The 25265-nt window shown below is 34.4% G+C and overlaps 1 protein-coding gene across 5 annotated transcripts in view; it reads right to left on the reverse strand.

Moving 5' to 3' along the window:
- LOC127168311 (sodium/potassium/calcium exchanger 2) overlaps positions 1-25265 on the reverse strand; it is a 49465-nt gene that overhangs the window by 12097 nt on the left and 12103 nt on the right. Inside the window, exons 3-8 of one of the 5 annotated variants that reach the window (XM_051115104.1) lie at positions 22721-22759; positions 21764-21872; positions 19235-19249; positions 13594-13644; positions 8271-8351; positions 5774-5856 (exon numbers count right to left, since the gene is read on the reverse strand). In XM_051115104.1, the coding sequence (XP_050971061.1) occupies positions 5774-5856; positions 8271-8351; positions 13594-13644; positions 19235-19249; positions 21764-21872; positions 22721-22759 (378 nt within the window). The remainder of the gene's footprint in view (positions 1-5773; positions 5857-8270; positions 8352-13593; positions 13645-19234; positions 19250-21763; positions 21873-22720; positions 22760-25265) is intronic. The other 4 variants (XM_051115107.1, XM_051115105.1, XM_051115108.1 and 1 more) reach the window with 4 other exon arrangements.

Below are 25265 nucleotides of genomic sequence, written 5' to 3' on the forward strand. Positions count from 1 at the left end.
AATAATGCAGCATTTGATTTTCCACACACGCACCGAGAGTCGACGGCTCCGCTCTCATTCTCTCATCTCCTCTCCTCTCCCTTCTTGTCTTTTTTTAGCAACTTCCAGAACAATTTGTCCAGACATAAAACAATCCTAAAAGTAGGAATCTTTCTCTTCATCAATAATGTATTGTTTGATTCTCCACACATGAGCGGAGAGGAGAGGGTTTGCAGGACGGACGGCTCCTCTCGCCCTTTCTCCTCTCCAGTACAACAAAAATAGGTCTAAAGCTTGAGAACAGATGCTATTTTCAATACAACACAATTAGAAAACGAAGCAGCGAGGGCATGTTTCAGGTTATGTTGCACCATCCGATTAAGACTAAAGTAAGAAGTTATTTAAACTGACACCATATTGCTGTCAAGATGAGAACTGTGTTTTGCTATTATTATTAACGTAACAAAATGAAACAAAATGAGCCTGTATGCTGCATAATAACGCTTCTGTTGTCTCTCACATAAAAATTCACCCACGTATTTGATTAGGACTGTTTGGGCTTGTAAACAGTGCTTGATCCGTGGAGATTTCGCTCCCGATTCAGACCAGACAACATTTTCACTGAAGGAAGTGTTATTATGGATTATGGACTCGTATTTTAGCCAGAAACAATGGTTAATAACGGATTTTTGGTTCACAAGACATTTTAACTAATGGACTGGAGTGGTGTGAACTATTGTGTTGTTTTTATCAGCTGTTTGGACTCTCATTCTGACGGCACCCATTCACTGCAGATGATCCATTGATGAAGAAACAAACTTATCTACATTTCAGATATATGTAATCCCACACTATTTTTGTCTTGTTTTCCAGTGCAAATAACTAAAGATTCTTAAATGAAGATACTTTTAACTGAGAAGAAAATAAGAAGTCTTGTTTTCTGAAAAATGTAATGAAGTAAGGTCAATAGGTTTAGAAAAAATAACATAATTCAAAGAGAAAATAAGTTTTAATACCGCATTGACAGATATTTACTGTTGTTTTAAATATAAATTTGCTTGATTGTATTCAATTTTTCAGAAAACAAGACTTATTGAATTTGCATGTTAAGTACAAGTGTCTTGATTTTTATATTATTTATTATTATTATATTATTGTTTTCGAAGTTGAATTTTGTCTTGTTTTTCAGTACGTTCTTAAATCAAGATACTTTTACTTGAGAAAGCAAAATGACTTAAGATGTTGTTTATGTTAAACAAGAACAAATATCTGTCAATACAACAATAAAAATAAACTAGTTTTTTTTTTTTTTTTTTTTTTTTTTCTTGGAATTAAGTTTATTTTTCAGATTTTTCTGATTTGTTTTTGTTTTAAGTATAAAGCAATAAACATTATTTATTTATTTATTTATTGAATTGTTCATAAGACTTAATATCTAAAGTCATTTTGCTTCTCAAGTAAATATAAATGGGTCAGTATCACTGTAGGATGCCTTTTGTATGTCCTATACATAAATAACTAATTTGCCATGATAACATAAAAATGACTGTGAAAGTGTGTGTTATATCAGGCTATGTTTTTATATTCAAAACAAAAGCATTGCTTGGCTCTTTAGATACATTTTTTAGAAGTTTTGTGTAGGAGGATGTGTGTTATTTTGCTGTGTCCCATGCACTGCTCATTTAATTTCAATGAGAGTAGAAAATAGTCAAATCATAAAATGTAAAAATTTTGTTCTCCTATTAATATTTTGTAAACTAAAAGATTACTTAATTTGAGTGCATTGACCTTTTGGTAATAAAAACAATATTTTTATTTAATAAAAAAAGAAGAGTTTGCCAATGTCCCCTGAATGGTTGTCCACCCTGTCGTATTGGGGAATCCGCCCCTTTAAGAAAAGGCCGTCCCCTTTAGTCACATCTGGACAACAGATTTTTTTTTGTCTCTTCAGTGGCCGGAATTTCAACGGCTGAGGTGAGTAAGTTGGTGACTTTTAAACTGACAAAATTTCTTCATATGAGTTTGCTTACTTGCTTTTCCTAAGCTTAACATGTCCACCCTGTTGGCATAAAATACGCTGTAAGTGATAAGAATACAGTATTTTCAAAATATGTACGTTTTAACTCTTCAACAACCAGACTAACTATTTAGCTAGGCAAAGTTTGTTGTAAGCTAATATGCTAATTGAAGCTCAAAATGTCCAACCTTCAATATTGTCCACAGTTTTCTCCAAATAATAAACACATGGTTTACATAAAATCTTGATGTATTTACAATTTGAAAGCAAACAAATAACCCTGTTTAGGAAAGGGACTTATACCTTTCAGAAAATATCATTTGAATCTTAATATTGCAATGAAAACAGTAATATATATGTCCATGGCAGGGTGGACGTATCTTATGGTCACGAAAGTTTATTATTTGCACGTGTTTTTAAGCCTTGTTAATTTAAAATTTGAAGCGATCGCAGAGAAACGCGTCTCTGACGGACAAATAGCCTACAAAAGTATGTCAAAATACTTGACGATTAAGTTTGTAGCTTTAACAATGAATAATCTATATTTAATCTGTACAGGTGCACCAATTGTCCGGACATTTAAATTTCAACCAATCTCTGTTCTGAGCTTGCACACAAACTGCATGCAGTCATTTTTCAAAATGTCAAATGTGTGGAAATACAACTCTTTAAACATCCGTTAACAGAATCCAGAGACGCTGAAGACGAATGCAAAGAGGAAAAAATACTGTAGCAGGCAGAGCAAGATCACGGTTCACAATACGCAAAATACTGGAAATATTATCCTAAATACTGAAACGGGGATGTATATGAATGTATCTCTGAGGGGAACTGACTGTTTTAAGAAAAGTTTACATGGCGTTTTCTTTTCATTTGTCTGTGTATAATGCATTTAAAGTTGCGTTCATAAGCATGGCGCTGCTTTGTTTACAGCGGTAACCAAAAAAACGTAATATCGCTGTTATTCCATAAGCACCACCTGCTGGCAGAGACTGAGTTTGCGTTCTTTCAGTCTATCTGCTGTTTTTCCCTAAAGCATCGTTTTATTAGTGCTAAAATATTAATAATGATTTAAGAATTTTTGAACAAAGAAATAATGTTTGAACTTTATATTTGTTAGGCTAGTAGGTTTTTTCGGGAATTGTACAATTTAATTGGTATGTAGAATTACGGTGTCATATAAGTTTATTTATTAAAATAAAAGATATCATGAGTCAAAAACAATGATAACACCCACTACTTTATTTTTTTGTGGCAGGGCCAGTGAAATTTTTGACCGAGTAGAACAAGTAGAAAAAATCCTTAGCGTTGAGCCCTGATAGTACTTGAGTGTCTACTATTTCTAACATGACATAAAGCGAATGGGCAATTAAGACCAAAATGTTTGAATATTGTGAGGGCTGAAAGGCACTCTATGGTGATATTGACCCAAAAAGAAAATATTTTTTTGCAGTGTATAACAAAACCAATGCAAATGTAGTTAACGCACTATTTTCCAAAACGTAACCTAATTAGTTCACCTATAAAAGGAGCAACACAATAATATAACACATCAAATTTAAAATTTGTTCAGTGCATCACTATCTGACGTCCAATTAAAATGTGTTCTCGTCTGCTCCAGTTAAAGTCTATAAACATGTAAATATATAAACTGTACTGAATGACTAAATGCATGACCACTGATGACCTTTAACCCCGGCCGTATGCAAAACCCCTCGTCGGCATATGACATAGAAAAGCAGTGCTGTGTTTGTGTTGATCTATAGTGCATGTGAGCAGAGTTCAGGAGTGTTGGGCTCTCGTGAGCAGGTTGTCACGGTGACATTGAGAGGGTCTCTCTCGGCCTGCATGCACGCTGGGCCGTCTGTTCTGCTGGCATGTTGCCGTGCCAACAGGGGGCAGAGGATGAGAGCGCTTCATCTTCTGAACACAGGACAGTGTGTGTGTGTGTGTGTGTGAGTGAGGAGATGCAGGCCGACGGGAGGGAGACGGATGGTCAAATGTGTTTTCCATTGAGTCATCATAAGCGTGAGGTTTCTGCAGTCCTGCCGTGACTTGGCCTTCACTTCTGTTTCCAAAGTCAGCGCTATGATTCACTTTCTGTCCCGTTTTAGTGTTGAAATCGCTGTGTGTAGTGAGTTGAATGTACAGTAGCATGTGCGCGTCAGTCTTATTTTAGTATCAATGAGGTATTATTATTTTTGTTACTATTTTGAACAATTTATTTTTATATTTTCTGTTTTCATTTTAATATTAGTTAAAGGTTTAGTCATTCTGATGTGTTTGTCATTTTATTTACAGTCTATATAGCTTTTTTTTTATTATTTATTTTAGTTGTATTTATTGTAGTATGTCAAGTTAAACTAAACTGGCAACTAGCTGAAAATAATTTTGAAGTTTTATGTGTTTTATTTCAGTTAATGTTTATTATATTTCAAGTAACAAAAATGTTTTTTTAGGTTTTAGTTTGAGTTCATAATAATACCTGGGGCCTATACTATAATAGTAGTTAAACAAATTACAGTTAGGACTAGTTTCAAGTTGACAAAACCAAACCACTCTAATCTGGCTTTGTTGGTACCATGATGCTGATCATCAACTTTCTTTGTCAACTCAGGCTTTGATCCTGAATTTGTGGAGCACGTGCACATGAATGTGTGACATCACTGGCGAACAGCCAATCACAAGCCTTGGTTAAAGGTTAAAGTTTTGCTAAAGGTTAAGAGATTGAAAAATATGTTGAATTTACAATGAATGCATTTACAATGAAAAAAGTACTTGTTCATGAAAGAGGACAAATAAAATAAATTATGTTGCAGTCACAAGTGTAACTTAAGTTAGTTTATATAGTTTTGTAGTCATTTTTAAAGCGCTCTCTATTGATTTTACAGCTTATTTATATTACAATCTTTATATACTGACATTCATTAAAAATAAATGATTTATAAATAACTAAAATTGCCTGTGTGTAATGGATTAATAATAATATAAATCATATAATAATTATGTAAATCATATAAAATAACTCTAAGTAATTATCATTAAAGCCAGACCATTTTTATTTAATCTTATTTATTTATTTATTTATTTATTTATTTTACTAGTGACCTTTAATTCGGAGCAAGAGTAACTGGAGGTTTTTTTTTTAATCTCTAAGAATTCAATTAATTAAATAATGATTAAAGAAAGTAAAAAAAAATATATATACTTTTTCAGTTATTTTATAGTTTAAAATTCTTAGCTATAATAAGAAAAGTCAATAGATTAAATCCACTGTCATTATCTAACCATTTGGCAAAAAAAACAAAAAAAAAAACTTGGATATCTCCATCACTTTCACAATATTTATTGCTATTTTTAATTGCATAGACAATGAAAAATTATACAAATATAAAACTCTTACATAGTGTCTCTTTTGGGTTTAAATGAGGATTTTTATCTCTGTTCGTTTTTGTTTTTTCCCCCCTTTCTTTCTTGGGCACAACATTTATGAACAGCATTTTTGCCTGATGTGTTATTGCTCCCTTTATTATTATTTGTTTCAGATGGAATTGAACTGGAGTTTGTGGACTGATTGTTTTATTATGAACACACTGCTTTTATATAATTCCTGTAAAGCAGTGAATTGATTGAAGAAATGTTTGTTATATTATTTTATCCCCTGCTTAAATTCATCTAATTATTAGAGTGCTGACTGTGTGTGTGTATGTGTGTGTTGTTTGGTTAACAATAATAACTCTGATGCACATGTGTTATTTTTTGGTATTAAAGACTCACTGTATCTCCATCCTGTCCAGCGGTGCCATTCATCGGTGGAGTCACGTCCACCTCCACACTCGAGCTGTTTGGCAGATTTTTATCTAGAACACAAACAGAAAATAAATAAATGAAATCTGTTTATCTTAGTCTTTTTTTTTTTTTTTCAACACCTAACGCTATGACTGCCACATCTGTAGAATGCAGAAGGTTAATTTACCATGCCTGGAAATTACACTATTGAACTTCTGCTTTCCATGAAAACTAAACCCATTTAATGCATTTATTTGCCAAATTACATTAAAAATGTAAATACATATATATATATATATAAATACAAAAATCAATTTCGCATTACTTTAGAAAAAGGTAAACATTACAACCTAAAACGAAGGCATAAGTTAAGAAATTGAGGCATTTAACTGTAGGCCTATTTACAGACTATTTAGTTCAGCTCAGAGGGACATGAATGCATTTAACTTGCAGTTACAAATGCATAAATAATATTTTGTTATTTTAAACAAAACATTGAATACTGATATTTACATGCAGTTTTAAAATGAAGATACTTTAAATATGAAATCAAAACCACCAGTAAGGGTCAGCAAGTCACTGTTTACTAAGTGAGTCATTGCGATTAAACTGAATCATTTAACTGCTGATTCATTCACGAACGAAACACCATCATGTTGCTCAAAGACGCAAAACAGCGCTGTGGCTGTGTTTGGAATGGTTACTTATTGGCAAAATAGAGCAAAAACAGGCAATATGCTGTCGAAAACGTAAGTCTCTTAATATTAACTTCTTGTTTATTGATGAACTGTTGCATAAAATCAGTATGAAATTTGTAAACATGCACTCTTCGTATGATATTCACTAACTTTCTGTGTGTCACAGAGAGACAAAGAGACAATCAACATAAATGACACTTAGTCTTTCACAAAACATAGCTAACTTAGGGACATCATAACTAACCACCATTCATTTACAGTCTTACATATGTCCAGAGTTTATCAGTTTGTGCGTCAGTAATAATGGTCCGTGTGTAGTTACAGTAAATGGACTAAACGAAGCCTCGAGGCAAATCATTTGTCTCGATGATTTTTTGTATTCGAGTTACTCGAGGAATCGTTTCAGCCTTAACTCACATACTGTACATACTGTAAAACATCTGAAAGATGAACACAGTCTAGCCAAGGTATATGTTTAAAAAACATGTATTATCACAGTAGGTTGTGGAGAAATATTGGGAAAAAAGGAGAAAGTGCAGTAAATGGATTTGAAAGGGTTAAGGATGCTCTGTGGTCACATCAAAGAAGCTGCTCTCAACCACCCTGCTTTTGATGCTAATATGCTAATATGGAACTGTTAGCATAATTTCCCACTTGAAATGAAAGTCCAAGTGTGTCTTCAACACACAAACAATATGATGGGTTTAAGTTATATTATGGCACTTCCTTTCGTTTCTATAAAGTGCATAAGCAGTTGTAACCTTAAAGGGGTCATCGGATGCCCATTTCCCACAAGTTGATATGATTCGTTAGGGTCTTAATGAGAAGTCTATAACATACTTTGGTTAAAATTTCTCAGTGGTAGTGTAAAAAAACACCCTTTTTACTTTGTCAAAATCAGTCCTTTTCTGACTGAGCTGTTTTGTTGCATTTGCCTTTAAATGCTAAGGAGCTCTGCTCACCCTGCCCCTCTCTTTTGTGGGCTGACAAGCTGTTCTGTTTACTTCAGCCCCATTTAGCCACATTTAGCTGTGAAACTTGCTAACTAGCACATTATTAAAGTGCCCCTATTATGGATTAGTTCATATTTTGGTTTTGGGAGTCCCCAACAACAGGTTGACATGCATGCAAGGTTAAAAAACACTTTCATTGTCTTATAATATGCATTTATTTTTTACCTTATTTGCTCAACGACTCCCAAACGATTCACTCAACGATTCATTTCCTCCTTTTCGTGAAGCCTGTGGTGATTGGTCTGATGATCAAGTCTGTTGTGAACGGACTACTGCATGCAGCGCGTTTCGGATCACCATTATTCTAGCCCACAGCTCGGTGGTAAATGCTCAAACAGCCATGGTATAAAGCCCAACTCAGAAATGTACTAACAAAGCACAGCAGATTGTACACCAACGTATTGCTCTATTCTTTATGATAACTCAGCAAGAAAGTAAGAACAACAACAAATATTTACTACTCATCGACACATTTCTAGGTAATTGCGAGCGAATAGATATCTCTGTTAGCCAGAGACACACACAACCATACGTATTTTGCATGCTACTAACATTTATGTTCAAACAATATGTAAAAGTTAGTTTTGCATCCGATGACCTCTTTAAGGAGCTTTTGGTATTTAATCAAATTGGAAAATGGTTGGAAAAAGCTGCTTCTTATTCACTGCAGTGCTGGATTTAATATGCAATGGCAACAGAGCTAGACACGTTCAGCATATTATTTACTGTGTGAAGTTATTGTGCCCCACATATCTTTTCTATACTACCACTTACCAACAACTCCATTTGAGTCCTCCACCTGGCATTTCTTTTTGGCAATTTTGTGAAGGATGGACGCCTTCTCACGGAATTTTCCTGAAAAATAGTCCAGAAAAACAGTGAGTGATTTGGAGTAACGAGTACGACAAAACTGTATGCCTTATCTAAGAAATATTCAGATAATATTCAGTAGTGTACTTCAAATTTAAAACGTATTTAAAAAAAAAAAAACTATGCGTGCAGATAATATCATAATAATGAAATAAAAGGCCACATTTGACTTTCAAGACTGTTTCAGAACAAGTGCAAAAAAAAATGTAAACAAGTACACTTATTTTGATGTGCTGACTAACTGACTAATTAAAGAACATATAAGTTAATAATTTTGAACTTCTACATGACCTTTAAAGTTAATGTTGTAAATGTACTAGATTAACTTCATTACATTGCAAATTTAAATATATTTAAATGTATGACATACATGTTTAATAGAAATTACATTAAAGTATATGACTTCTATGACTTCATATAAATATTTGTCAGTACTTTCAGCAGTACTTTAACCATATTAGAAAAAAAAAATAGAAGTAATTATGAAATTACATATAAAGATTGACTTAAGTGGGTCAAAAATCACTCTAAAGTTAGCTAAATTGCATCTGATATAAATTTACACGGATACATTTTCATTTAATTGCAATTTATATGCAGTTAAGTGTCAGAAAACATTGCAATTCAGTTCACACTTAAGAATAGTACTAAGCATTTTCACTGCATAATAAATACTCTGTTTGCTAGTGTACTTCTTTTTAACAAGTTTATCATTGTGCAGCACCCACAGATATACATATACATATATATTAACACTATATGGTGAATATAGTCACTCTAGCAAATGTCATGAACAGTAACACCTTCAGCTGTGTCTATATTCACTATTTACCAAAGCCTCTTGTAACTTACGGCTTGAAAAAAGGTCAAAACACCATTTGACCTTTAATGTAACCTTCAAACCAGCAGCACAATAAACACAGCTGCTCGCCGCTGGTTTAGGAGATTAGAGCCAGAGTCTATAACTCAGCATGGTGAGAGCAGTAGCAGACCCACGAAGCAAACATCAATACAGTTGCACAACCTTTCAGGATCCATCAATGTGGAAGTAAAATCTCAGGCGATCACACACAGACAGCAGCAGCGTGTTCCTGTCTCGTTCTGTGTGTGTGCGTGAATGAAACGCATGTGCATGAGCTTGCAATAATGAACATAAAGTGTGGTCGGTTGGTTTTATTTCAATAATGGCAAACATCCTGATCAGTGAATGTCTTTGAGCTTCCTGAGGAATCACTGACTCTGATTGGCTGACAGACAGACTGTCCTGTCTGGCTCGATCGGTGCTGTGACCCCGATCAACATGCACATGTATGTTACGTGACCTACATATCGGTAACACGCCTGGAACTGTTTGGGATAGAAATTGGCTTTGGAGTTTGACCTAAGTAGGTTTGTGTGTTGTTTGGGTATGTGGTGTGATAAAAATATTCCTTTGTGAAAAAAGAGGTACACATAAAAACAGTACTTACTGCAGGAATAATACTTTGAACACATGTGAAATTAATGTAACATTTTCAGACAACTGCATGACAATTGCATGACAAAAGTTTATATTAAATGCAATTAGCTGTCCTTTACAGTGTTTTTGACCCACTTCACAACTTCATAATTATTTCTATTGTCTCTGAAATATAGTTAAATACTGCTGAATGTAATGAGAAGTATTTTTAATAAACTATGCTTTAATGGCATTTCTTTTGAAACTTGTATGTATTTAAATATTTAAATATATTTGTAATTACATGATTAATTCGCCATATGTTGCCATTTTATTTATTTATTTATTAAACGAAAATGTATTATAGTTTAAATTTATTAAATCCAACTTTAGAGTGTTTTCTGACCCACTTAAGTATCTTTAAAGTTAAATATAGGTAAATATATTTGCCATGAAACATGCCATGAAACACAAAAACAGAGTTATGTGTTTTTGCAAATGAACTCTTCAATTATAATCAAGTATTTTACATGTGGTTTACTTTATATAGTCAACACATTACTTTGTACTTTAAAACACAACAGAAAACGTAATTATTTAAAATGTATTTTAAAGTAAAACTTTTAATTTGACATTATTACAGAGGCCTCTTTAAAAGTGTACTCAAGTGTGTTTAGAAACAGTCATGAAAGTGTCTCTAAGGAACTTAAGTGACATTTTATATAATGCATAATTTATTATCTGCAAATACAGTTTTTTTTTTTTTTCAATAATATACATGCTTTTAAGATTTGAATTACACTACAAGTGCACATTCAGTACAAATAAGTGCACTTCTTTTTCACAGGTGTTTACTATAGGCAGGTGTATTGTGTAGGTTATTCTTGGGTTACTCTGAATACAAGCAGAGTTTCTCTAAATAGAGTCAGATGAAATATTTACTCATGTACCTTCCCATGCTGAATATTACAACATCAAAGTCTGTTTAGTACAGAGGAGGGAACTAAAATTAGAAGCCCGTCACTCTGTGTAACACACACACACACACACACAGATTCGGTTGCCTTAGATGTTATGGATCCTCAAAGAGACTTAAGCAATTCAGCCATAACAGATGTCTAAGAAGTGACATTATTGCATTAGTGAGACGTGAGAGAGAGAGAGACGGGCTGTTATTATTGCATTATCCCTTGCATAACTCTAGTTATAGAATGACTCACTCTCGGTCTCAACACCGTGACGTACGTTTCTTACCATCTATTTCTGTGTGTGTCTGAATGCAGCCGGCCGTTTTATCTGACTCTCACGGATTGCTGAGCGCTTACAGACAGTGACGAGTAACGCAGCTCTGTTATCGGAAAACTCAGTGTACGTTCGACCCACCGTTCTGCATTTTAAAGACAGTTAAAAAGCATCCAGCTTTCTGGCAAACATGGACGTATTTATTGAAACAGGATGTTTGGGAAGGAATTTAACAAAAGTAATGAATCACGACTCGCTACTTCCTAGTCAGTGTCAGGTGGTATTGGGGGACGATTTTCCTATTCTCTGTCTGGACAGACATTTTTAGTACTGTAAAAGTTTTTCAGCTTGTGCTTCATGTGTCCTTTTGCTGTTGACTGATCTTGACTGATCTTTATCAAGTAAACGTAAGAATAACGTATTATATGCCATATTTCCAGTTGAACACTTACTGGACTGAAGCAGCTTGGCTTTACTTGATTCTCCATGAATCATTTTTTAGAAAAATCAATGAGTCTCAAATCTTATCATCAGAATCTTTTGAGGAACGTTTGTTTCCAGAAGCTTTACTTTCACTGTTCCTCAGTGGAGGAATGATATTCTCAAGCCTCCAATACATCTCACATCTTTTGAGGAACCTTTATTTGTTCATCTCTCAATCATCATTGGATTGCATTGCATTATATGTTTTGATCATTTCAATCGCATCTTACTAAGACATATTATTGGAGATATAGAGTCACCACTGATATTTATTTCATTTTATGTCAGTATCTGTTATACTGTTATAAAGATCTCGTTGATTTACAAGCAGTAGAATTCACCATATAAATATCATCATCTGCATCTTTTTTTTTTCTCATGTTCTCACAATATGTGACCCTGGAACACAAAACCTAGTTATAAGGGTCTTTTTTTTATTTTTTTTCATTTTTTTTCATTGACATTTAGATACAACTATTTGAAAATCTGGAATCTGAGGGCGCAGCACGTGCCGTTTGTTTAGACACGTGACACTGCACGCTGCACAGAGCGGGACACTTCAAAGGCGGATTTAAAACATCGACGAATGTTGGTCATTAAGAAACCATTAGGAAACAATAGCGAGTATATAAAACGTTTTTTTTTAGCACATCCATGGTATTTCCATGTTCTACTTTTAAGACATATTAGAGCCCTGCATATCGGCCAGTTTTCGTTATAGTTCAGACATGCACCGGGCATCTGGTCTGTTTTAGGCTTCTCTTTGTTTTTGTATTTTAGACGTATATCAATGGTGTTTAAAAAAAATTGGTGGAAACAACACGAGACCAGGCTACTGTGACTGTCAAGAGCGGCTTGGACGGTGTTTAGTGTCTCGTCGGCAGCAGCAGCAAGCGCAAGTGCCTTCAGCGCAGCTGTTAGAGATCCGCGTTGCCACAAAGCACTGGCAAAAGTAATTAACATGAATCTGTCGGGAAAATAGTAAGAAGATTTCTTTTAATTATTTATTAATAAACTAGTGTTTTCTGAGTCAGTGTTTTAAGGATGAAGTTAACAGTCCTTACTCGCCATCTCCTCATTGGACAAGCCTTTAGAGATAAATGCATCTTTACGGATTAGCTACATAATGAAAACGTTTTTGTTTTCGATTTGTTTTATTTCATTAAGTAGTCATTTAAAGCTTTCTACATATATATTTATCATGTCTGTGATGCAAGTATTCGCTGAGTTTCGGTTCATTTTTGAGATTGCAGAAAGCGCATCATGTTTGTTTTCTTTATTTTATAAAAGCACAACATTGATATAGACCCTTTACAGTCCCGAATGATGTATAACGACATATTTTAAATTGTTTCCACTGAAAAAAAATGCAAGTGATTGCGCTGGTGCCTCCATGTCCTAAAAAGCGTGCTTTAGCCTCCACTCTTGCACAAGCCATTGGATATACGCCTAATAGTGCACGTTTATATAGGTTAAACGTTTGCCATTGTTATATGCTTTAACTGTTTTATATCTATAGATTTTACTTTAGGCAGGTCGTCATTTGAGAAGGCAAAATGCCTATGACTTGTGCTACTTGTGACTGGTTTTGTGGTCCAGGGTCACATATTATAGTACATAAGCCATAAAAGCCTGATGTATAAAATGTAATATTCAGAAAATGCAAACTGTTCTTATATTTAGTTTGAAGGTTCAATAAACTGTTCAAAAAAACTTGTTTGCTGTGTCAGGCCATACAGGGATACTATCTATGGTTCTACATGTTTTTCATGCATTTATATAATTAATAAACTCAAACAAAATAAGAACAAACTTACTAAGAACAACCTCAAACAGGAAGAAAATGGACGGGGTGAAGGAAAAAAAACCATGAAAATTCAAAATGATACTAAATTAAGGATGAAAACCACGATTTGCACTTATGTGAGTGAAATCTCGGCAAGAGGGTCATGAAACTAAAAACGTAGAAGAAAACTCTCTTTCACACACATGAACAAACTGCATCATGGGTAGAGAGGCGGAGCAGAAGGAAAGTAAAATGAGAGTTGACAGAAAGAGTCTTACCTTCCTCGGTCATTGATTGATAATATTTTAGCTTGCCATAAGTCCCCAGCTCTACAATATCACACACAGAGACAAGGGTAAGGAAACACACGCTGACACATGTACACCAGCACAAACACACACACGCACGCACGCAGTGTCATTGAAAATGAGGAGGTGAACGTGGACATAATAAATCTCTCTCTAGGCCGATCTCACAGGCATAAGTGCAAAAAATGAACAAAAAGGAGGAGAAAAAAAAACAGGACTAACATTGAAGTGAACACTGTGAGTGACATGATGCACCTAACAGGTTATTCCATTCATCTGATCGAGCATACAATAAAAAATTGTGAAATATTATTAGAATTTAAAATAACTGCTTTCTATTTGAATATATTTTAAAATGTAATTTATTCCTGTGATCAAAGCTGAATTTTCAGCATCATTACAGTGTCACACGATTCTTCAGAAATCATTCTAATATGCTGATTTGCTGCTCAAGAAACATGATTATTATCAATGTTGAAAACCATGATACATTTTATTTTTCAAGATCCACAGATAAATTGAAAGTTCAAAATAACAGCTTTTGAAATCTTTTGTAACATTATAAATGTCTTTACTGTCACTTTTAATCAATTTAATGCATCTTTGATGAATAAAAGTGATACTTTCTTAAAATAAATAATAGTGAACACAAACTTTTCATGAGGTATTATTCATTTCGGATAGAACCATCTCCGTAAGTGGGCAGTTCTTGGCCAGAATGAGCTGCAAAGTGGATCAGATGTACAAAGCGCCTAATAGCAAATACTAATAGCAGGCAGATTTTCATAGCAGACAGATTTGACTTTGATTTTACTGTTGTTGAAGTGTAGCCCCAATCTGACTGCTGATTGGCTGGTGGTTAGAGGTCACTCTGTCATGACCTTTAGCTTCAACACAGCAGTCATGATGGTGTGTGTTTATGGTGTTAGAGATCTCCAAAAACTTGCTTCAGAATTCATTTGGGCTAAATTTTTAATGCAAAACATTAATGAAACGGGGCCACGTTTGAGTAAATTAAATTGATTTAAATCCCAGATGCAATTCAAAACACTTACTTCGATTATGGCTTATATATTATACATGACTGATCTGAAGGGCACTTAAATATTTAATTGCAGGCACTGCATACAAAATGAATTTTAGATTCATGTAGAATATAATATACAGTGAAGTCCAATTATTAAAAAAACTGAAAACATTTAAAAAAAAGAGATCTATCTTTGTTTTATTGTAAAATGTTCTATTGATGTCTAGATTTTTACTTAGATTAGTTTTTCCACACGCTCTCAGACTTCTGGACCCCATTGTTTATTTGTAAGCTCTTACGTGCTGTTTGCGTCATAGACGATATAAACCTGTTCTTGTCCAGCAGCGACCTTGCAGAATGACCTCTGAGCTGCTGACCGCTCATCCCAGCGGCGCAAAGCTTTTAACATCGATTCAGCCGGGAAAGGGTGTGTGACTGCATGCATGTGTGTCACGTTACGTAATAAAGGTCGCATGAAAGACCCGATCCGATGGTTATTGGCGTGTGTGAGCGTCTGCGCATGCTCGTACGCGATGGGCTGGAAGAGCCGTATGACGGATCACAGCGTCTTTATGAATGTGTGCGTGTGGGTTTGACGGAGCAGACGGATCGCTCCAAAAATAGAGGAATTGTTGGTCCGGCGTGGGGGTCGAGCTCAATAATCAATACGAACTGAGAGGTCAGATGCACACACACACTCACACACACACATACGCATATTACATTTGTCATGTCTGAGAAGCGTGAAGTGAAATCTTGTGCAGCGATGAACTATATGTGCGTGTGGAAAACCATTTATTATGTGTTCAATATCAATTAATGAACTTATGCAATTCATCAATTCATCTGGGGAGGGTGTTTTACTCCATAACTCTGTGTGCTGACATATATACTGTATGGGATACTCGTCACATTAAGCCACTAAAACACAATCATCATGTGTTGTTGCGTTTATGTATCACAGATGCTGTGATGCTGCAACAAACATATTGTGTCCTTTTTGTAACTAATATAACAAAAAAAAAAAAAAATCAAATGAAAAAATAAATAACAAATATATAAACTAAACACAAACACACACACACACACACACACACACACATATAAAACTGTAAAAAATTATATGCATAGATTTTTTTGTAGTTATAATAAATAAATATATAATATGTAACAGTTATATATAATATATAGTCAAATTAAAACTCACCTGCCTGTTGCTTTCTAGTAACCCTTCAAACCTTGATTAACTTGTTCAGGTGCGTTTGATTAGGGTTTAAGCAAAACTATGCAGGGCTGCGGCTCTTTTATAATGGCTGTTGTTTGTTTATTTAATAATATTATTAAATAAATAGTATTTTATATAAATAATAGTGGCATTTAATACTGTATTTTATATAATTAGTAGTAGTATTTAATAATAGTGTTTAGTATTGAGAAACGGTGCATGTGTTCGTGATGGTGATTTAGTTACATTGTTCCACCATTAGATGGTGACAAGAGACTGTTTTTACCAATCAGCAGTATAGACTTTTACTTTGAAAAAAATAACACAGTCATAAGCGGAAGTTACTTTTAGTTTCAACATCAGCTTGACGCAGCTAACAAATGCACTGAGCAGCGCTGTCATCAGAAATCACCCTTAACAGACGCAAGGATATTAACATTAGGACAAAGATAACGATTTCCTCAGCAGACATTCAAACGAATCGTGAATATGGAATTGATCTGAAGAATTAATGATGCGGGTAATCACGATCGCCCACACTGTAAAAAACAATTTGTTGAGTCAACTTAAAATAATTTTAAAATTTTAAGTTCAGTCAACTCAAAAAAAGTTTATTCAATTTGAAATGTTAAATTATACTAAGTGACAACTTAGATATTTGAGTTGAATCAACTTAAAATTTTAAGGCAGCTGGGTTACTTACCCATCTGTTAAGTTTAGCAAACACAAATATCTAAGTTGTTACTTAGTACAACTTAACATTTCAAGTTGACTAAACTTATTTTAGTTGACTGAACTTAAAATTTTAAGGCAGCAGGGTAAAAAATTATTTTAAGCTGACTCAACAAATTGTGTTTTTTATTTTTTACAGTGCAGTCCATCTCTCTCTCATAACACTCTACACAGTACAGTGAGCTTTTAATACAGTAATACAATAAGCTTTCAATGAAGGAACTCAACGTTTGTTCGTTACTAGTTACTAGTGACGTTTTGGAATTAGTAACGGAGGCTTGGGCTCAGCCGATCAAATGTCAAACTTTGATCCGTGATGGAAGAAAGTAGTTTTGCAAAAAAGATTAAAGGTTAAAGATTAATTAAAGGTAATTATGTTACTTTTAGATATCCTTTCGGTTGTATTTAATTATAAAACCCTTTATAATCTACATTAAACTTATTTTAATATTTTCTCTAACCTTCTTGGATATTAAGATGGGCACCTGCAATTATGGCCAAATTGAAGATTTGCTGTATGTTGTGTGCTCCTACTGAAAAACCTTAGGAACACCTTCTGATCACATGACAGAAATTAACCTTGCCATTATAACGCGATATTTGACTCCTTGAAGGTTTTTTTTTTTTTTTTTACCTTTGTAATGCCATTTTTCTAACTTTATTAAATGTATCTCATCTTTTGTGATTTAAAAATTTAGATTTACAGTTTTTTTCCCAAAAGTTTTAATTAAACAATAAATTAAATTCAAATAATACAATTAGGAAGAATAAGTTATTGGGATGGGATGATAAATCATTGATTAATAATTCAGCATTGATTCGAGATTTTCCGAACATATCACGATTCTTTCTCAAATCGATTCTGATCTTAGTTTTGAACAGCAGATGGCACCGCTTGCTTTAGAAACAGCCGTGCTCTGCTTGTTTCCAAATCTTTACATGCACTTGAACCTAAAATAATCATTTATACAATTTGAAAAGGTTGAAGCGAATTACAAGGGTGTTCACAGTGGACTGTGTTTACAATAATCTTGCGTCATAAAAGCATTCTGAGCCGAGGTGAAATGACATAACTCAGTCGAACGCACAAGTTCTCTTCAGCACTCTTCTTCATGAGCATTTGAGTGTGCAGATAAAAACTAGATTAGAGCACCATCTGCTGTTAAAATCTAAGCTCAGAATCGATCCACGAATCAATGTATTTTCCCATCCCTAATAAATTACCAATCAAACGAAATTAACAACAACAATTCACATTTGTATGGCACAGAAGAGCACAAATGTGGCATTAAGGAATATTTACAGATTTTTTTGACAAGATTCAGAGATGGCATTAATTCATTTCATAATAACAGTGTTATGAGATTAATGTTTTAAATATAAAGTTTTCAATATATAAAAAAAAAAATTAAATGATTGAAATGACTTGATTTATATTTTAAAAATTAAACTGAAACTGCCAGTAGGTGGCAGCAAGTCAAAGTCTTTGTGACTGAATCATTCATTCAATCGATTTTAAAACAATCAGCCAACAGTGTTCCTAAAAAAAGTCACTTAATAAATGTATAAAACTGTTGTATAAATTAAATTTCACTTTTGCAAAATCTCTCTATATAATCTTTAAAAACTGTCACTTGTCTTAGTTCATCGCAATCTCACAAACGTGCATTTTAATTAATGAAGCTCTCTACATTGCATACTGAATCTATTTTTTACATCGTCTCTACACTTTGTTTGTTATAATGAATTACAATAACTGCAGTCTGCTTTCACGATCTGTGCTGTGAGGAGCAGGACGCGCACCGATAGAGAAGCATTTCTATTGGCTGCAATCTGCAGGTATTATGGCAAAAGACGGCATTGCGCAGTGAAACAGAGACAAATATTCTGCTACGTTTTTAGTCTACATTGCGCTATACGTTTATGTGCAGAACTGGGATCGCTTTCGTAGCCTTTTGAATGGATAAAATAGAGAAATCACTTTAATTTCTATATAAACCTAAACAGTTGCAACTGAAACACCGTCAAACAAATAAATAACAATAATAATAATAGTAAAAAAATGTATTAGCCATTCAGCCCAATTTTTTGTGTCTGCCTTTGAGAATTAAAAAGGAATCTTAAGAAAAGAGAATATGCATAACTCGGGTAATATATTTGTAATGTATAAGAAAGTCTGTAACTGTAATCTGACTAATTTAATTACATACTTGTTGCAAATAAACAATGGAGTGAAGCTAATAAAAGCAAGGAGAAATGGTAAACAGTGCTGGGGAGAAAATATATATAAAAAAATAATAATAATATGAAATCAATCAGCCACATTTTTGTTTATGTGTCTGCAAAAATGCATATATCTATAAAGGTTGTTGTGAGGGATAAACCGTTAAAGTCATTATTTACACATGTGAATGAGCAACGCAGGATTTCAGGGTCATGGCTTACATGAGATGGAGCTTAGCAATGAAACAATGAAAAGTGACAAACACACATGGAAACTTGAAAGAAACACACGGTATCCAGTGTCTCTGAATACTGTGAATAAACAGATACAGACAGCGGGAAGAGCGGGGCGGGCGGGGTTCAGCTGGGACTGTGATGACAACGAGATTTAGAGAATAACTCACCAGAGTCAGCGAATTCTGAGGAAACAGCAGACAGAGAGAAACAGAGAGAGACAGACAAAGAGAGAAAGAGATGAAAAAGAGTCTAAGCAGGAAAAAAACACTATTTAGCTCTACAGCAAAGCCATGTAGTGAATAAAAAAATGAGATGTGCTACTATTCAAATATCCATCTAATGTGCAGGTGAAACTAAATGTTTTATTTGGTCATTTTCAAGTTCGGTTTAGAGCTGAAAGCTTTTAGAGACCCTGAGAAACCAAAAATGTCTTTTAGATTTAAGATTTAAAAAAATCTTAACAAAATACACACAGGTTGATAAAGCATTAAAAAATGATTTACTTTAATGTTTTGTTTTGCACAGTATGCAGTTGCATGCATCTTGAAACAATCCATTGGGCTGATACTAATTCAGAACAGATTTTACATTAAATGTATAAGTATGACAAATGCTGACAGTTTAATGAATGCATAAACAGTATTAGAAGTGTGATTTACGGCGTAACCCCTGTGTGAGTGTGTGATCGATGTGTGAGACGATACTGGTGTGATTTTTCACAGGTTGATCAGTCTCTTTCTGGCATCCCTTCACACTTTACTGGGTTAACCGGCTTCACAATGTCACGACATATAACTGAGAACTGAATTTAACACATAAGGTTTGTGAGGTTTTTAATCACAGCAAATTTTAAAATGCAAAAGAGTATTTTTTAAAAAACTAAGCGTCAAAAATGGCTCGCTTAATACTGCCGCGACTTTGTGAATGCATCACAGCATGACAGTTTATTACAGTTTATAAGTTAAATAAAACTTGTGTTACAATTAATTATATTAAATTGAGTTAAAATATAATATAAAACATAAAATATTTATTGATAAATCCAATAAATAAATAAAAATACACAAATAGATTTGTTGTTTTTAAAGAAGTATCTTCTGCTTACCAAGCCTGTGTTTATTTAATCAAAAATAAAAAAGCAGTAATATTGTGAAATATTTTTGCTATTTAAAATAACTACTTTCTATTTAATTTTTTTTTATTATTATTTAATTGATTGCTGTGATCAAAGCTGAATTTTCAGCATCATTACTCCAGTCTTCAGTGCCACATGATCCTTCAGAAATCATTCTGATGTGCTGATTTGTTCCTCAAGAAACATTTTATTATTATTATTATTATTATTATTATTATTATTATCAATATTCAAAACAGTTGTGTATATTTTTTCAGGATTCTTTGATGAATAGAAAGGTTTTTTTTAAGTAATACTTAAATATTTAGCAAGGATGCTTTAAATTGATAAAGATTTCTATTTCAAATAAAAGCTCTTCTGAACTTTTTGTTTATCAAAGAAACCTGAAAAAAATCTACTCAGCTGTTTTCAAAATAATAATAATGAATGTGTTTTGAGCAGAAAATCAGAATATTAGAATGATTTCTGAAGGATTGTGTGACTGGAGTAATGATGCTAAAAATTCTGCTTTGAAATCACAGGAATTAATTACATTTTAAAATATATTACAATAGAAAACAGTTATTTTAAACAGTAAAATGTTTCAAAATGTTGCTGTTTTTGCTGTACTTTGGCTCAAATAAATGCAGCCTTGTTGAGCAGAAAAGACTTACATTAAAAATCGTACTGTTCAAAAACTTTTGACTGGTAGTGTAACTAAAAAAAGGTAAAAAATGTATTTATAATTAATTAATTAATAAAAAAAATATTCAAGAAACAAAAAGTAATAAAAGTACACAACAAAATAAATTAAAAAATTTTCCTCAACACACCTGCCTGAAAGTTTCAAGTATACCTAGTAAGACCTTGATTAGCTGGTTCAGGTGTGTTTGATTAGGGTTGGAGCTAAACTCTGCAGGGACACTGGCCCTCCAGGACCGGCTCTGGTGACCCCTGCTCTACAGCAACATATCAATGGTCAACAATGCTCACGTTTAATTGTTCCGTAAAATCCAGTCAATTCAACCGGAATCTGTGGGTTTCCACATGCAGATTTCACTTGTGTTTAAGTTAGTTAAGTGAATCCACCGCACTGACCAGTAGAAAGCTGTATGCTTTGAATGTGATTTCTGTGTGAGCTGCGCTTTTTCGCTACACTGTTAACAACAAACTATGGACCTATTTTGCCCATGAATATGTTTAACACGTCTAATTATTGCAATTTCAGAAAGAAGGGATGAAATAGAAGCATATTCCAAATAAATATCAAAATAAACACTATAAGTTTATCTACAGTACATGTATATTTCTCTATATATCTAAAGGCTTAATTTTTTGTAATTAAAATAAATATTATTATTATTGTTATTTGGCTTTTTTTATCAAATTAAACAGCTCGTTTTAAAACTATTTATTTACATTGTATTTATTTATTTATTTTTAATTTGTGAATATGACCCAGACATTTCTTTAATGTACAGTTTAATCATTAGTTTAAATAACTTTGCATTTCAAAGCATTATTCTGTTTTTTAACAAATGTGAATGGAGTGTCTGTGTGTGTGTGTGTGTGTGTGCTTTACCTTCACTGAGAGGGTCGAGTGTGTGGATCATCAGATGAAAGATGCTGTTCCTCATTAGGCTGTTGTGTAAAGAGGCGGAGCTTCCTCCTCTCTGCAGCCGTGGTTTGGCCTGTGATAAGAACAGAAACACGTCAGTCAAAGTCTTCTCTCCAGTGACATCACAATACAGAATGCAGTGACAGCACAGTCGTCATAGAGATGGTACAACCGTGGCTCATCTTATGGAAGCAGCGCTTTTGAGTGATGCTATACTGAGGCTGGATGTCCTGACCCTTCAGAGGCCAGAGAGGAGTGGTTAGGGTGATTGGGGTCAAAGGTTAAGGGTGGGCTTAAGCTGTCTTCAGAGCAGCTGATGCTATGGCAACATGTCAATGCAATCAGAAGAGTCAGCTGCTGATTAACACAATCATACAGGTGTCAGGAGTGTGTGTGTGTGTGTGTGTGTGTGTGTGTGTGTTGTGCTGAGACAAACACTCAGTAAATTGCTCTGAGGATCAGGGATCAGTGCTGGCAGATGTCAAGGTGCCGCTTTACTGTCGCTTTGATAGAAAGAGATTTGTGTAGACTGTAGCACCATCCATCTATCTATTTGTCCATCTATCCGTCTTTCCATCCATCCATCCATCCAGTTAGATGTATATCTATGTATCTATCCATCTATCTATCTATCTATCTATCTATCTGTCTGTTGATGTATATTTGTCCATTCATTGATTTATCTATTTGTTTAATCCATCTATTATTCCTCTCAAAATATATTTCAATATATTATCAATATATATTTCATATATAATAATAACAATAATAATAATAATAAAAGGTTGCAAGGTAGATATTTTGATGAAGTGGGTTTTTCTTTTATCATGGATCACAGGGCTTCATTTATAAACATCATGCCTTACAACACAGCACAAACACAAGTAAACGGACCGATACACAGACGCGGACAATACTTACCGACAGCTTGCTGTCATCCTCCACTCCACTAGGGCTCAACTTCACAGTCAAGAGACGAACAAAACAGAGAGAGAAAGAGAAGAGACAACAGTACAGAGATGTGAGACAAGACCAGCGGACAGAACATCGACATCAGACTCCACAAAGACAAACACAACAACAACAACAACATCAACTGACAGAGTGTGTCTGACCTCTGAACTCACAGAGAGTGTATTTTGACCTCTGACCTCACAGAGAGTGTGTTTTGACCTCTGACCTCATAGAGAGTGTTTGACCTCTGACCTCCCAGAGTGGGTGTTTGACCTCTGACCTCAGAGAGTGTGTTTGACCTCTGACCTCACAGAGTGGGTGTTTGACCTCTGACCTTACAGAGATTGTGTTTGACCTCTGACGTCACAGAGAGAGTGTTTGACCTCTGACCTTACAGAGAGTGTGTTTGACCTCTGACGTCACAGAGAGAGTGTTTGACCTCTGACCTTACAGAGAGTGTGTTTGACCTCTGACGTCACAGAGAGAGTGTTTGACCTCTGACCTTACAGAGAGTGTGTTTGACCTCTGACCTCACAGAGAGTGTGTTTGACCTCTGACCTCACAGAGTGTGTTTGACCTCTGACCTCACAGAGATTGTGTTTGATCTCTGACCTCACAGAGACTGTGTTTGACCTCCGACTTCACAGAGAGTGTGTTTGGCCTCCGACCTTACAGAGTGGGTGTTTGGCCTCTGACCTCACAGTGTGTGTTTGACCTCTGACCTTACAGAGTGTGTCTGTATGACTGCTGATCTCAGACCCTATTGAATGTTTTGACCTCTGACCTTACAGAGCATTTTTATCTCTGGCCTCACAAAATATATTCTGTGACCTCTGTATGTTGACCTCTGACCTCAGAGAATGTGCATCCTAACTTTTGACCTCACTGAGTTGACCTCTGACCACTCTTTTTGACCTCTGACCTCGCCAAATGTGTGCTATGACCTCATGTGTTATGAAATATGCTCTCACTGATTGTGTGCGGACCTTTGACCTTTGCAAAGTGTGTGCTGTGAAAACATATTTTGACCACTAATCTTGGCAGTTTAACCTCTAAACATCAAATGAATATATAAGCATAAGATTTCCAAGATCTGAGTAAAAAAAAAAAATTACACTTATCAGCCAATGACACTTAAACCAACACTTTCCAATAAACCAGTCAATCGGACACAGCCTGGAGCAACGTGGTTCAGTCTGTTCTAGACCAGTTCAGTCAAGAACGGTTTTACAGTCTGATAGTTTCTTGAAGTGGATGTTTCTGGTGTATCGGTTCCAGTGATCTCAATCCAACAAACTGCAAAAAAGCATCATCAAGCTGAAAGGTCATCAGTTCAGCAGATAAAGTAGAACCATTGGAGCCTCAATAATGATGGAGAAGACTCTAAAATTAGCTCTTAGGGCTAAATTAGCTCTACGATAGAGCCCTGGAAGGCCATTTTAAAAAGAGAAAATCAATTTGTACCTCAAGTCTCTGAACACAGTTCACTCATCACCAACCTGAACAAACCTGCAGTGCAAGTCTTAACACTGAGTGTTATAAATCAGCATGAGTTGAGAGCACTAAAGTTCCTTTTTGTATCTTTTCTTTTAGTATCTTCATAAAATCTCAAGTTTAACTCCACATGAATACATAAACAGACAAATAAATGGATAAATGCATAAATAAAAGCATAGATTGATAAATTCGTAATTATATGGATAAATGTGTAAATGCATAAATGATTGCATAAATACACAAATAAAAACGTAAATCGAAACATTCATGAATCGATAAATGCATAAATATATAAACAGATATATGGACAAATTCCTAAATTGAGAGATGCATAAAAATATTTATAATTAAATGCTTAAATGGGTAAAGTAATAAATAAATTGATAAGTGCATAAATTAAAAAAGCATAAACGGATAAAGCATAATAAAATGGATAAATGCATAAATAAATAAATAAATCTGAAGCCTCCCCCACTTGCTAATTACTGACCCAATTTTCTGCAAGCAGAACTAATTACAAAAGCAGCCACTCTCATCACCTACAGGGGATTTCAGGACAAATCACAAAGGAGCCAAATCACCAATCTCCAACATTTAATAGAAAAAGAAGAGCCTCCTCATTTAGGTGAAGGATCCCTAAAAAGGCCACTAAGAGAAAAATGTCTACATGTCTCTGTAACCATCAAAACATCAAATCACTGCTACATGACTGCAGCTACGACACCAGTTTATGTTAGTAAATGGAATATGTGTAAATGAAAAGCCCAGTAACAAGTGAAACTGTGCAGCTGTGCTCAGGGGTTTTCAACTAAGCGTAGTTACGTTTTCTAAGCGGCTCAGAGTGAGATTTGAAGATGTGAATCAAATGTGAAGCTGGTAATGAGGAGAGCTGGGCCGACTAATTGGAGGAATTACAGATCAAGATTAGGCCTGTTACATAAAAGCACCTTGCAAAAAAATACCCAAAATACTGACATCAATTGTACAATACATCTTGACTAAGACTTCAACAGTA

Source organism: Labeo rohita, chromosome 7 (assembly GCF_022985175.1).
Source record: "Labeo rohita strain BAU-BD-2019 chromosome 7, IGBB_LRoh.1.0, whole genome shotgun sequence".
NCBI lineage: Eukaryota > Metazoa > Chordata > Actinopteri > Cypriniformes > Cyprinidae > Labeo > Labeo rohita.